The following is a 13,319-nucleotide window of genomic DNA, read 5'->3' on the forward strand; positions in this document are numbered from 1 at the left end:
GCCACTGATTCCGATCAATCCCTCTGGTATCGATAGCGACATGGCGAACTCACCATCCCCCGTGGATGTCTCGACAGTTCCAGCTACTCCTCCCTACGTCCGAGCTCACTCAGCAGACAGCATGAACAAATCCTCGTATGCATCCCCTCCACCGATGTCAGCCTCCATGACCCCGCCTCCGTCGACGCAACCTCCTCGTTTTCAGTCTCCCGTCAATCGCATCAACTCTGCTCCCATCGATGCCCTGCTTGCTTCACCTCCACCAACGGCGATTAGATCTAATGTCCTCAGCGCCTTGCCAACGCAAGATGCGATCGCGAAAGCAGACATTGAAGAATTGCGAAGCATGGCCACGGATTTGGTCGCAGCGGTGCGAGAAGCGCGAACGTCGGCCGCTCATTTCAAACTGCAGCACAGTCTTCTGGCTATGGAGGCGGACCAGGCTGCGCAACGAGCCGAAGTTGAACAACAAATGAGTCGTCGGGAGATCGAGGTTCTTCAGACCGCTGAGTATAGGCACCGTGCGTCAATGCAGTCACGAAACTCGGTTCCTCCACCCCAGCCGCAGATTGAGGCTTTGACCAAAACATGTCAAGCTTTGGAGGAGGAACGTGACGAAGTAGAGAAGCGCCTGACTCGAGCAAAGAAGCTTGTCGAGTTGCAGAATGATCGAAACGAATTGCTTGAAGAGGAGAATGCCCTGTTGAAGAGGCGAATTCGTGAGAACAGAGAGCACTTCACCAAGTTCAAGTGTCTGTCGCCGTCGCACACCACTCCTCGCGATACCTTCACGACTCCCCACCGGAAGCCTGTACCTCGCTTCCCAGAATCTGCACCTGTCCCGAACCATTCGAACATTGCTGCCCTTCTAGCCGCAGGTGAAGTACTCAGTGGAGAGTCTCTTAGCGTCCCTTCGACTCCCACGCGAACGCACACCTCCAAATTCAAGCATGGTCATACCCGTGGGGCTCATTCTCTGTCGTCACTGCAAACCACACCGATACAAGTTAAACCTGCCACCCATGACGGCTATCCAGGGTCTGTGGTGCCCTTTTCCGCACCCTCTTCCCAGTTGGCCATGGAGTCAGCTGAAAGAGAACGCCATGACCGAGATAGCACCATTTCCATCTCTGATGTCGAAGAGGGCAACAACGATGACAGCATTCCAGAGTCTCAGGCCAGTTCATTGGCGAGTGATATGTTGCGTCGAAATCCAGGCTCCCAGGAGAGCTTGAGGCTATCTCAAGGTGCAGAACGCTCTAGCAATCTGCTTCAGAGCAAGATATTTGGTACCATCAAGAAACCTGGTCAGCTCAGAAAGCGAGGAGCGAGTTTTGGAGAGTCTGACATCAAGGCGAAGAAGGCGAAGCTTTCTCAGGGAGTTGGACTTGGGATTGGGTCTTGGAGTCAAACGTGAATGGCAAGTGCAGATGATGGAACGAATGATGATTGGAGACATGCTTGTAATGATACCCTCCCGAATCCGGCGTTAAGATTGGAGGCTACAAATTGGCAGTGTTACAGTAGGAAAGGCTCTACCGTGGTAGCTCATGCTCAGTCATATCAATGGAGAACATGCTCAATTTTACTATGAACAAGTACGAGGTACCAGTCTCGAAAAATGTGGTCTGAACTCGATGGAACAAATTGTGTGCGCTGTATGAAGCAGTCAGTCCCAGAAGTGATCATCCCAGGCCTGAGGTGCTTGTAGAAATTCGCGAGGCTGAGGACACGAGGCTAGTCCGAAAGTAGAACAAACCAACCACGTGACTACACAAATCTTGGCCCAAATTATCTCTGCCAAGCCTCGAAATTGCATCCTCGCACTCCACCAAAAGTTCGACCTTGACTTTTGTGTGTGTGTGTGGTGTGTGCTTGGGATCCCAAAACCTCTTATCCCCTCTCTTCCACAACTCTCCCAAGGGGACACTCTTTTTTTTCTGTTTCTGTTCGTCCCATTTTTTCGATCATCTCGCAACAATGGCGATCAAGCACAACCAGCAACTCCCCAACAACCACTTCCACAAGGACTGGCAGCGCCGCGTCCGCGTGCACTTTGACCAGGCCGGCCGCAAGTCTCGACGCCGAGCAGCTCGTCTGGCCAAAGCCGCTGCCGTTGCCCCCAGACCTGTCGACAAGCTCCGACCCGTCGTGAGGTGTCCTACGATCAAGTACAACCGCCGTGCCCGAGCCGGTCGGGGGTTCACATTGACGGAACTCAAGGTACGATTTCCCCCTCCTCATCTCTAGCCTACAATTTGGGGTCTGGTCATCGAAGGAACATGGAAAGGAGGGTGCGAAAATTGAAATAAGGGGAATGTGAGAAAGAGAAGGGTGCTGGGATAAGATACACAAAAAGCTGGAAATATTTCATTTCCCTTTTGTTACCAAAACCTACCCTCCAATGCAAAAAAAAAAGCCCTATGGAAGCCTATCTCACTAACCATCTTTTGCCCGCTACACAGGAAGCCGGCATCCCCCGCAAACTCGCACCCACGATCGGCATCGCCGTCGACGCCCGCCGCGTGGACACCAACCAAGAGACCCTGGCGCTCAACGTGTCGCGCTTGAAGGCGTACAAGGCCCGACTGATCCTGTTCCCGCGCAAGTCCGGCCAACACAAGAAACTCGACTCGTCCGAGGCTGACGTTAAGCTGGCGACCGAGTCGGCGGAGAACAAGGACGGCAAGATCGCCACGTCGGTGCGGGACGTCATGGCCATCGACGCCGGCGTCGGCCTCAAGCACGGCTTCAGCGAGATCAAGAAGGGCGACCTGCCCGAGGGCGAGGAGGACGCGTACCGGAAGTTGAGACAGGCTCGCAGCGAGGCCCGGTTCGTCGGCGCGCGCGAGAAGCGGGCCAAGGCCAAGGCAGAGGCAGAGGAGGCCAAGAAGAAATAAAGAAAGAAAGACAAGATCCGGGGGGGGGAAAGAATACCAATTTTCTACCTTTTCTTTTTCCCTTCACTCCTCGACCACTTGCGACAACAACGACAACGACAACAACAACAACACACCAAGATCTGCACTCGGTGTTCTGTGTCTGGGGGCCTATGATATGAACGTACGGTTTGGGGAGGGCGGAGAGCGCTCGGAGAGAGATGGGGGAAAGTGTGCAGAGACAGTGTTTGGCGAGGGATTGCGTTCAAATGGGGATGAGAACATGCATGGAGTGAGGAAAAGCCATACCCCCCAAAAACAACATGATTGCCATTATGAACCATGCGCATGCCAGGCTCGGGCATGAGTCAAAACGTGCGAGATCAATACTAGTATCCGGAACCAACCAAAAAAAAAAACTACATCGTCGTGTTTCAATTCCCCTGGAGGTCTTTCCTATCCATTCCCACCTTCGCATGGCTTGACAGGGTCCCCGAACATGGATTCAGGCAGTGCATGAGCGCAATAGAAAAATGAAAAATGAAAATCTCAGTGACAGCCGTAAAAGCAACAACGCATTTCCAATCAATAAAGCCCTTGGCCATTGTAAAAAGGGATCTCGCAAAGCTTTTGATGGACAAATTTCATTATTCTGACTGGTCACGCCTGACACTCAACCAGCCCGGACCAGCAGCAGACTCCTGAGCCGTGTCCTTCTATCCTGGCATACACATCCCAACGGTCCTGCTCAGAGCGAGAGGGGTATCTCACAATATTCGTCAATTCATGTCTTCGTGATTCGGCACATCCTCACCACCTGTCACGCCTTTTTCTTGCCCTTCAGCGTACTGGTAAATTTGAATTCGTCGCTGTCTCCATGGATCAATGTCCAAATGTTCTCGAATGCTCCCTTGACACCCAGCGTTGGGATCAAGCTGCAGAAGACCGTCCTCAATCCAGGTTCTGCTTTCTGGGGGATCCCACTGACAGAAATCTGGATATCAGAAGTTGGTCCGCCAGCCCAGTCCATATTGATGGCCCATGAGAGCATGACCTTCCTTCTGAATTTCTTGCCGCCTGCTGTAGTATTCATTTCAGCTTCGACTGCCACATTCTGCGTCATATCCAAATAGCGTGCCAGTTCAATTGCCTTGTCCTGAGTCAGCTGTTGATCCTTTTCTTCTTTGACCTGATGCTCATCATCGGACAAAGAGCTGTTGTATTTGATATCCAGCCACTGGAATACTTTGGCACGTTCAATTGCAGCATTGAACCATCGCCCGATTCCCCAGATCAGCCCACCGACATCAAGCCGGTGTAAAGGATGCTCCAGACGGCCATTAACCCATTTGAAGATCTCGGCTTTTGTTGTCTTGGTACGGCGGGCTCTGCTCATTACTTCCTTCAGTTCAATGTGTTCGACCTGAACATTTTCCGCATCAACGACCACTTCAAAAGCGCAAGAGAGTGCATCCGGGAGCCACGGGGGTGGTGCTTCAATTGTCAACAAGTGGACAATCTTCGTACGATCTCTGATTACCATGGTCTCCGTTCGAGCAGTCAGTTGTAGGTTAGCAGGTGCAAACAACGATAAGTGGGCGGACATCGCTCCGCCGCCATCAGTAGACCCGAGGCCACGGAGAGATCTGTCCTCCAAGAGTGATTGCTGTAGCATAGAAACAGTTTCCTCGCTCACATTCTTGTCATCAATAAGAGCTGCCTGCAGTTTCTCGTTCTCTCCTTGTAATTGTTGCAATTTCCCTCTCAGCGTCTCCAGGATCGATGCTTGTTCTCCACCTGGTTCAGAAGGTGCCTCGATGTCTTCTTGTGCCTCTTCAACCTCACTTTCTGGTGCTTCCTGCGCATCGTCCTGCCCACTGACGCTCTGTCCACCGGAGGCTTCATCAATTGGAGGGGCTCTAGGCTTGAGAGGACTGCTAGTGACGGGCATCCGTGATTCATCTCTCCATCTGCTTGATCTGCCACTCATCTTCGAGCTCCTTGGGCTGCTGCTGGATGCCAAACCACGAGGTCGTTCAGGTGCAGGGCTCAGACCTAGCTCAACAGGCGTGGGAGGTAGCTCGGGTTCACCACTCACGCCTCGCACAACAGGTCTAGGATCCGTGTCTTTTCTAGTGACCAGCTTGGGCAGGATTGATGGTGGAGCAGCCTCTTCACTAGATGCCGATCTCTCCCAGGCCGGATGTTGTGCGGGCTGCCGCTCTTTCAGCGCCGGGCGCTCATTGTCGATGACTTGGTCTGCTCTTGTAGTCGCGACCTCCTTCAGCGACGCAGTGGAATCTGGAGCCGACAGGTTTTCGTTCGCTTGTGTGGTAGGTGGGTCGGGTGCACCGTCGAGGCTCTTCTGGCGAGGGACCTGGGACACCGTCTTGGGCGGATCGGGAACATGCTCATGCCTTCCCAGGATTTCATCTCTCAAGAGCCTTCCCCTTGGTTCGGTGGCTGAGCGGCGGGCAGATCGAGTGATGAGGTGCGGATGGGAACGAGCCAAGGAACTTTTGGTGGGAGAGCGGTAGGAGGCTCTTGTGGGAGTCGTTGGCTGTGCGTTGGCTGCCGAGGCGGCACTTGTTGGCTGCGACGGACTCGGATCGATCTTTCGTCTCTTTGCCGGAGACTGCAGCATTGTGGGCGGTCGTTGCCGTCGTGGACGATGTCGCCCGATTGAGGGCTCTGATTTTGGGGGAGAAGGAAGGCGCGCCCCTGGACGCGACGGACGGAAACAAGGGTCATTAGTCGGGCTCTAACCTATTCTGGGAAAAATATAATGCCGCCCTGATAATATACATCGACTGGGCCAACGAAGAGGCAATAATTGCGGCCAAGTAAAAGCGGCACCATGAAAGTATCAATCTAGGATTGATCTAACCCGATATTGCTTCTATGTATTATACACAGCGAGACAGGCAAAGTCGTTGGTGTGAAGAGCACCTTTTAGTCCGCAGCGAATGTTCTGCCATCGAGTGTCAAAGGTATATTCATTATATTACACATTACCACTAGTGATGGTCATACAGCATGTTCATCCCCGACGCCTGCCCATTTTCTTTTTCTAAACACCAGCGCCTGGACCCGTCCGGCTGCGTGAGCCACCCGGCCCAATACAGCCCGCCTCTCATTTTGACCTTGTCGTCTCTCTCCCTCGGCGCCATGGTTTCGTACCCTTGCATCTCCTCGCGGAGGTGATTGTCCCGATTGCACAGCATCAGCCATACGGCAAGCGGCCTTGTGGGTTCACATGGCATCATCATTTTCTCGTTCAACGCCCGCCAGCGGAAGATTGCGAAGACAGTAAGGACCATCAGGGCCAGTATCGCCCAGCTGGTGTATATACTGACGAGGAAATCGAGCCAGATCTGGGCAGAGTTGAACGGCACGCCACCGATGGCAATGATCAAAACGTCCGACAGAATGGCTACAAATGCCACAAAAGCGTGGAAGAGGTTGCCCCTCCAGAGCGCCTGGAAGATACTTGTTAGAGGCGTCGAGTTCTGGGACACCAGGATCGTGGCCTCTGGCTTTGAAGACCCCTGGAATAGTCGTCGATATGGTGTCAGAAGTCGGACTTCTCGCTCCAACTGTTTCCAGCGGATATCAAGCAGACTGGCGGCGGCTGTAAGGACAAGTTGACTCGTCGGATTGTGGTTGAAATAGTTGTTGAAGGGATCATCGTGCCCATCCATATAGTACCCTACGAGCACGCCGAGAAGTGCTAGAATGCAAAGCAGGAAGATTGTGTCGACGAGGAATCTGTTTGACAGCGTACTTTTGGAGGTGTGCATTTGGCTCTCACCCGGACGTGGTGCCAGAGCAGAATATTTCGGCTGTTTGGTGTATCTGACTGAGTGCTCTGGCGATTTTTCAGGCGCCTTTACGATCCCATACCTGATATAACCCGTCGCTGTCTGATGTTGGCGCAGCATGTATCTGTAAGGTTCGAGGATTTGTTTCGCGGAAGAACGGCTCGATCTCTGGTCAATTTTCCGCAAGTCCTCCATGAAGTCTTCGCTGTTGAGGAGCGAAGCCATCGTCGCAATCGAGGACGGATTGGAGAATACCCCACTGCGACGGCGACTAGACAGTGCGATGACTAGAAGAATGATGACCGCAATAAGAGAAAGAACCGCTTGTAGAGCTCTCGTATAGTCGACCTTGAGGTACCACATGGGGTTGCACCGTTCCATAATGAGCGTAGGGCTCCTGCACCATGCAATCGCTCTCACAGTCGTAGATTGAGTTGCAATGGCCGGAAGAGCGCTTAGGCAAAGGTAGACGACACCGACCAGGGTGACAACAGGATGACAAAGAAACATGTTCCAGATATCATCAATCGACAGACTGGTGGCCAGATAATCGGCCAAAAGGGATTCCGTGGCAGAGGCACCCTTCTCCCGGGATAGGAGATGAAATGGCTCCATCATCTTGGTAGAAGTGAATACAATGGCCCAAATGAGTTTGAGAACGACTGCTACCAGGACAGGTAGGTATATGGCGCGAAAGTATTGAAGGTTGCTCAAGGCCAGGCCAAGCTCGACCTCGTCTGCCCTCTGATGATCTGGAGGTGTGGTCGGGACAGAGGTACTTTCAGCGAGGACTGTTGGGGCTATGGTGCCACTGTAGGAGGTCAACGTTGCGGTGATGGTTGACAGACTGCCAGAGGCGTCGAGGACTGTTTCAGTCATTACAGCGACGCCGTATGTTTCTGTTGCCACGGCCGTTACTGTATTGCCTGACGCATCCTCTGTGGTGTAGGTAATCAATGCAGTGAGTTGTTGGTAGCTTGTTTGAGCCGATGATGATGGAGTAGATGCTGTGTAGATTTGTCCAGAAGACAACCCGAATGTTCCGAAAGAGCTGGTTTGAGATATAGAGTCAACGTCTGTAGTGCTTACGACTCCCGAACCAGTCACTGCGATAGGTGTCGTGGTGCGCGTACGTGAAGTCGCGCTGTTAGAGGGCACAGTATAGGGGTTAGTGGATTTTGTCGTCGTCGATTGTTTCACATATCCCGTGGTCGTCTCGTACCAGGTGGTGGTGGTGCTGGTTGTCCCTTTCCCTGAGGCACTAGGAGCAGCCGTAGACTGCGCTATATATACAGTGGTGCTGCTGCTCACCTTCAATGGGGTGGCAGAAGTCCCAGGCGAGGTGGTTGATGGGACGATGTATGGAGTAGTGCCGCTCCCCACCGTCGTTGTAGCCATCATCGGGGTAGTGCTTGTACTCTGGGATTGCACAATGTATGGAGTCGTGCCGCTCGTCATGACGGGTGTCGCGGAGATGTCGGGGTCGGTTGTTGATTGCGCGACATACGCACCAGTACCGCTCGTGGTTGTCATAGTTGTCGTCATTCCACCAGATGTTTTTGTTGAGCTGGTGACGGTTGCGACGTATGCTGTCGAGACGGTCGATGGTGTTGTTGACGTCTGGCTGGTGATTGGATCAATATATGCTGTTGTGGAAGACGTAACTGGGAGCATGGTGGACGTGATTGATGTAGAGGATGGGCCCGAAGCCGATGTCGTCGCTGGATCAACGTAGGCACCACTCGAGGTGCTAACAGTCAGTGCTTGTGTGGACGTAGAAGAGCTCGAGTCGTCGATTACTGTTGTACTTATTGCGGTTGTTGGCGAGCTTGATACCCCTGTGTCCTGTCTCTTCAGCCTGCTCTGATTCTGTTGCTGATCCTTCTCTTCCAGCGTCAAGCCCGAGCGAACGCCATACTCCAGTACAGCAATGCAAGCCAGTATGATCAGGAAGATCAGGGTCAAAGCAGGCCATCTGGTCGAGAATGGTGTATAGTATTTGGGGGCTTTCGATTGTCTTTTGGGTGGAGAGCCTTGTCTTCTGTCAGCCTTGTTTGGTGAATCGAATAACCAGACCTACTCCAGGCAGCTTCTGACACCACCGCATACTTTCCGTGGCTCTCTTCATGCCTGAACATGGTGGATAGGGCGGGGGAAGACAGTCAATGCTCTTGACACTTGGGCCAGATGATGACCTGGACATCTTAACAATGTCTGGCATGGCTGGCAGCACATGGACCGTATTTGCGGCCACACTACTTCCTGCAAGGGTCTCTAGGGACTTCTCTTGAGAAGTTTGACATGAACAATTGTGCCTGTCGTGCATCTACGGCTGAAAAGTAGTAGCGAAGCCAACAAGCGAACACGGGGTTCTGGTCACCAACGTTACCACTTTGGGCAAGAGCAGTATACCAAAGTTCAAAGGTCTCGGCCTCGGGCTAGTCGAGGCGGGCCCTGTTCTAGATCGTGATTCGTAGATTGTAGGTGTCCTTCGCAAACCTAGAATAGAATCAAGACATTGCTCCGTGAACAAGGCATTGCGCGGATCTGGTCTTGTTCTGCACAAGCTCAACCAAGACCCTCTCGCTAGAGATGATTCTGCCTTGCCCAGAATGCCTTTGACTCTTCCAGTGGGGGCGGATACAATGGATCCGTTGATAAACGAAGGCAGCCCTCTATTACCCCGTACCCACTGGTGTATTTCTTCTCAGCCTGATTGATGCATTCCCTCCACCTGTCGGTAGGGCTGTGCCACGAGTTTTGCCACCAATGCACACATGTAGTGCGGGTGGAGTGCCGATACGATATCATGTCGGCCAAACAGTCAGCCCGTGCAATTGGATGTGTGGTGTTCGTGTATGCACGCAGCTTGTCACCTCTATCACGCTGAATCCGTATTCCTAGCTTCTTCTCTTGTAGGGATGAGCAATAGCCAACCAACTGCACCCTTCGCTCCAGAATTGTTGGCATCCTTGCGCTTGCCGGTGTCTGAATGGAAGATAGGTCTCCGACAAGTGTAAAACCTTGTCCCAATCCTCTTCACTTGTCGATATGGCACTTCCGCGAAGCTGTTCGATATACCACAAGCGAAGTGATGTCTCGCGGCTGACGAAGCCACCGACAATTGTTGCCCAGAGCATTGTATCAGGGGACGTCTGCCAATAATCCCGCTTATCACACTCGTCAAGTAACAGCATCAGCCGTCGCGAACCATTTTGGTGGAAGGCGCCAACAACGGGCAAGGGTTCGAGGCACTCGACTAGAAAGACTATGACAGCAACCCGACAGAGATTGAACAGGAGATCCTCGCCACTCGGCAACGACAGTGCCTGGTGCTGCAAGATGCGCCACGCCGCGACTAGTTGCCCAAAATCTATGCTAGGACCAGAGCCCTTCAGAAAAGTGTCGTAAGCATCAAGTAAGGCATCAACGTCCTCAATCATGGTTAGGAGTCGTCGGCCAAGGTGTCTGCCCCTTAAGAAGCGAAATCCCTGGCATGAATTGCTTTTTTCTGGTTTGCGGCACTGGCGAAGAGCCTCCAGTACGGGGCTTGGAGGGAAGAAGAGCGGGAAAGCAGGTACTCTGAGGACCGAGAGCGAATCAACAATGTCAATCCTAACTTGTGAGCAAGCACCCAACGCATGGTGGAATATTACGCACGTCATGATGATGCCGGCTAAGGAGTCAATGCCGAGTTTGTGCAATCCACCTCTTTGTTTCACCAGGGAGAACAGTGCTTGGAAATGAGTCGGTTCCCATACTTTGCTGCCATAATACTCGTAGTCTCTCAACTGCTGTGAGCCTACCAGAGTGCGACCTTGCAGGTCGTTAGGAGGGCCGTGAATGGTTAGTATGGCAATTGCGAGGAGCATGGCATCCCCATGTTGCGCGTTTGGCTGGAGCATTGCCTCTCGAAGTTGTCTCAAAGTTTCATGGTAGAAATTGATGCGATGGAATTTGGCAACTGAGTCTTGAGTGCCGAAGAAATAGCGATAGGAAGACCCCGCGTAGGTGATTGCCGGCACCAGGTATGGGGATTCAAGCGCATATTTTACCGTAATGGACCGCCATCTGTCGATGTCTTGTTTTCTGCTTGACAACGCAAAGCACGGCCATTGATCGATAATGGCTGTAAATCAGATCGAGACTGCGGATGTAGCAGACGACAAAACATACCGGATTGAAACATCTCCTGCGCATACGTAGATAGATTGTTCACAAAAAAGACATCGAAGGGATCGAACCGGCTCCCACTGAGATCTGCTCGAGGCACTGGAGTCGTCGAGAGGGAAGAGTGGTCCGTGGGGACAAGGCGAGTTTGCGACCGTGGCAATCTCTTCCTCTGTCCACGTTGATGTGCCACACTAGCAGCATGTTGATGTTGGCGACGCACTTGCTCCTTCTTCTTCCACTCTGAGGGCTTGCCAGCGCTATGGATAAAGGGGGTTTGGGGATGCTCTAGATTGTTTGCCATTCGCAGGAGTTCATGCAAGGGACGGAGAAGTCTTTGCAGGAGAGAATGGTGCTTGCATTGCAGTAAGGCTGGTATGTATCTGTTGCTATTTTCAGCCTTGAACTGCAGAGGCTACAGTCCAGGACGCCAGCGGGCTGGATATGATGATTGCCTACCTGTAGGCACCTCAGCGTCAGGCCGAGTTTCCCTGTGGCTTGACTCCGCCATGGTGGTGGTGCCAAGGTCGTGAGCTTCGTCCAGGTTGAAGTGGAAGCGGTGGTTTCTGTGGGAGTTTCTTCTGAAACCGCCCTTTGCCAAGGAAGCCTCAGAGCTCAAAACTGCTCTAGTTTTGCTGTTATTGGCCCAATTGGGCTGTTTGCGGAGTTTGCGAGTCTTCCATCCGAAGAGCCAAGTGGGGTGGCTTGGTCCTAGCAGGAACGTCATTGACTGATATGGTTGGTCATCGCTAGTTCTTTCCCCGGATGGCTCAAATGGACCAAGCAGCGGCTGCCAAGAAGGCCTATTTCTCGACCACTTTGCGGTCTGTACAAAGACACAGCAGAAGGCTCTCCGAAAATGGCGTGTTAAGAGTGGTTGAACATGCGAAGTCTAGTAATGCTCAAGCCTTGTGCAGTAGTAGAGGGCTGATGCCTGTGCCGAGATAGGGAACGGTGTAGGGGGTTTTTTTGACCCCCAAGGATCCAAGCACAGGGTGCGATTATGTTTGTCTGTTTCCTCCTCACATTTTGCAGCCCCTGCAGAGGTGCGAACCATTCTGCACTTATATTTTGCAGAATGGCTAGACCAAGCTCCAAGACTGGGGGCCATTGATGTAGACAGTCACTGGTGTCCATTCTGCCATTCTAAAGGAGCTGGTATCCCCTGTTTATCTATGCTCGCCGCCTTAGTCTCATTTTTGTCAAACACACACATGCCTGACATAGCGCAACCAGACGACCAGGTCCGTGATCTCAATTCGTCAGAAGGGTTTCCAGATCGGTTGTCGTTGGCATTAAATTGTCAATGCTGGACGGTCGAAGGGCGAGGTAAAAGCAGCGGCAGACACACTTCAAAGAGGGGCTGCTTGTGTTGGGGGCCCCACCAATGACGATTTATCCGAATTGCATTACTTAGACATTCGCGATGATGGTCGTGACTGCCAAACTGTGATGAATGACGGATAGTCACGTTTCAGACTGATTGTCGAGTCTCTACGTCATCATGGCGAACGATACATGCAACCCGGCACCAAGGACTTCAATTGGCAAAGGCGATGGAAGTCTTCGCCGAGGCCCTCCCAATAAAGCTTTGCTAAACACCCTCTCTGGCTAACTTCCATCTTGTTGGGAGAAATTCACAGACCTTTCAACGTTTCACGAAGCCCACGTTTAGACTGACTCCAGGTCCGCTCAAAGATCTCTTTGCACGTCCCCATACTTCGGTCTCTCAGAGCTAGAATTCCTTCCGACGACATGTCATACCTGACTCGGGCATCAGCTCCCTTGCGGAGTGCTGGAAGAACAGTTTCTATCAGGTCAACTGCGGCCATCCACACCTCGTCGGCCCGTTTGGCGTTGAGTGAAGACCATGCTCGTATGTTTCTCGACCCTCTATTGTTCACAACTGCGGCTTGCTAACCGGGGAATCGACCACAGACAACGAAGGTCGAGCTGCCGATATTGAACGCCACAAATCCGACAGCGTCGAGAAAGCCAAGACTGGTCGAGGGGAATGGAAGCCCGAGCTGGCCTCTCAAAGCGAGCAGGCCACGCGTGGTGACAAACATAACCTGACAATGGAACAAATGCAAAAGTTGGCCAAGGAGAAGGGCGAGCAGGAGGGAAAAGCCAAATAAGAGGCGGCCGAGCAGAGCCACAAGAGTCAAGTGGTGGAAGTGAATACTGTATTACGAGGTCGTGGTTGAGTTCAATGCAGGGTAAAAGAGAAAAGATCGCACAGTTGGTCGTAGAGCACCCAAACTGCGACATCAAAAAGCGAGAGAATTGAAGTCTTCTGGGATGGCAAAGCAGAACCACATCAACCAAACCCAACAGACGAGCGCTCTGGCGTCGATAATTTGTACATATTGACTTTCAACGTCCAGAATTAAAAAAAAAAACTTCTCCATGTTGACACTGCGTCTTGAACTGAACTCGTTATTATGAT

The 13,319-nt window shown here is 52.3% G+C and overlaps 6 protein-coding genes across 6 annotated transcripts; 3 read left to right on the forward strand and 3 right to left on the reverse strand.

The window, feature by feature from the left end:
* Nucleotides 1-40: 40 nt before the first annotated feature.
* On the forward strand, nt 41-1,417 carry AYO21_00797 (hypothetical protein; the record flags this gene model as incomplete). Its single annotated transcript, XM_022650784.1, has 1 exon — nt 41-1,417. One exon carries the CDS (start codon nt 41-43, stop codon nt 1,415-1,417), a length of 1,377 nt encoding a protein of 458 aa, XP_022516787.1.
* A 563-nt stretch (nt 1,418-1,980) lies between these two features.
* On the forward strand, nt 1,981-2,900 carry AYO21_00798 (hypothetical protein; the record flags this gene model as incomplete). Its single annotated transcript, XM_022650785.1, has 2 exons — nt 1,981-2,223; nt 2,466-2,900. The coding sequence occupies 2 exons, from the start codon at nt 1,981-1,983 to the stop codon at nt 2,898-2,900; spliced, it is 678 nt and encodes a 225-aa protein (XP_022516788.1).
* Nucleotides 2,901-3,699: 799 nt separating this feature from the next.
* AYO21_00799 (hypothetical protein) lies at nt 3,700-5,523 on the reverse strand (the record flags this gene model as incomplete). The annotated part of the gene is made up of 1 exon (XM_022650786.1): nt 3,700-5,523. The coding sequence occupies one exon, from the start codon at nt 5,521-5,523 to the stop codon at nt 3,700-3,702; it is 1,824 nt and encodes a 607-aa protein (XP_022516789.1).
* A 308-nt stretch (nt 5,524-5,831) lies between these two features.
* AYO21_00800 (hypothetical protein) lies at nt 5,832-8,838 on the reverse strand (the record flags this gene model as incomplete). Its single annotated transcript, XM_022650787.1, has 3 exons — nt 5,832-5,850; nt 5,913-8,733; nt 8,781-8,838. The coding sequence occupies 3 exons, from the start codon at nt 8,836-8,838 to the stop codon at nt 5,832-5,834; spliced, it is 2,898 nt and encodes a 965-aa protein (XP_022516790.1).
* A 762-nt stretch (nt 8,839-9,600) lies between these two features.
* Nucleotides 9,601-11,174, reverse strand: AYO21_00801 (hypothetical protein; the record flags this gene model as incomplete). Its single annotated transcript, XM_022650788.1, has 2 exons — nt 9,601-10,829; nt 10,877-11,174. 2 exons carry the CDS (start codon nt 11,172-11,174, stop codon nt 9,601-9,603), a joined length of 1,527 nt encoding a protein of 508 aa, XP_022516791.1.
* Nucleotides 11,175-12,625: 1,451 nt separating this feature from the next.
* On the forward strand, nt 12,626-13,008 carry AYO21_00802 (hypothetical protein; the record flags this gene model as incomplete). Its single annotated transcript, XM_022650789.1, has 2 exons — nt 12,626-12,746; nt 12,809-13,008. The coding sequence occupies 2 exons, from the start codon at nt 12,626-12,628 to the stop codon at nt 13,006-13,008; spliced, it is 321 nt and encodes a 106-aa protein (XP_022516792.1).
* Between the last annotated feature and the right edge of the window lie 311 nt (nt 13,009-13,319).

This window comes from Fonsecaea monophora (assembly GCF_001642475.1).
Source record: "Fonsecaea monophora strain CBS 269.37 chromosome Unknown Scaff3, whole genome shotgun sequence".
In the NCBI taxonomy this organism is placed as follows: domain Eukaryota; kingdom Fungi; phylum Ascomycota; class Eurotiomycetes; order Chaetothyriales; family Herpotrichiellaceae; genus Fonsecaea; species Fonsecaea monophora.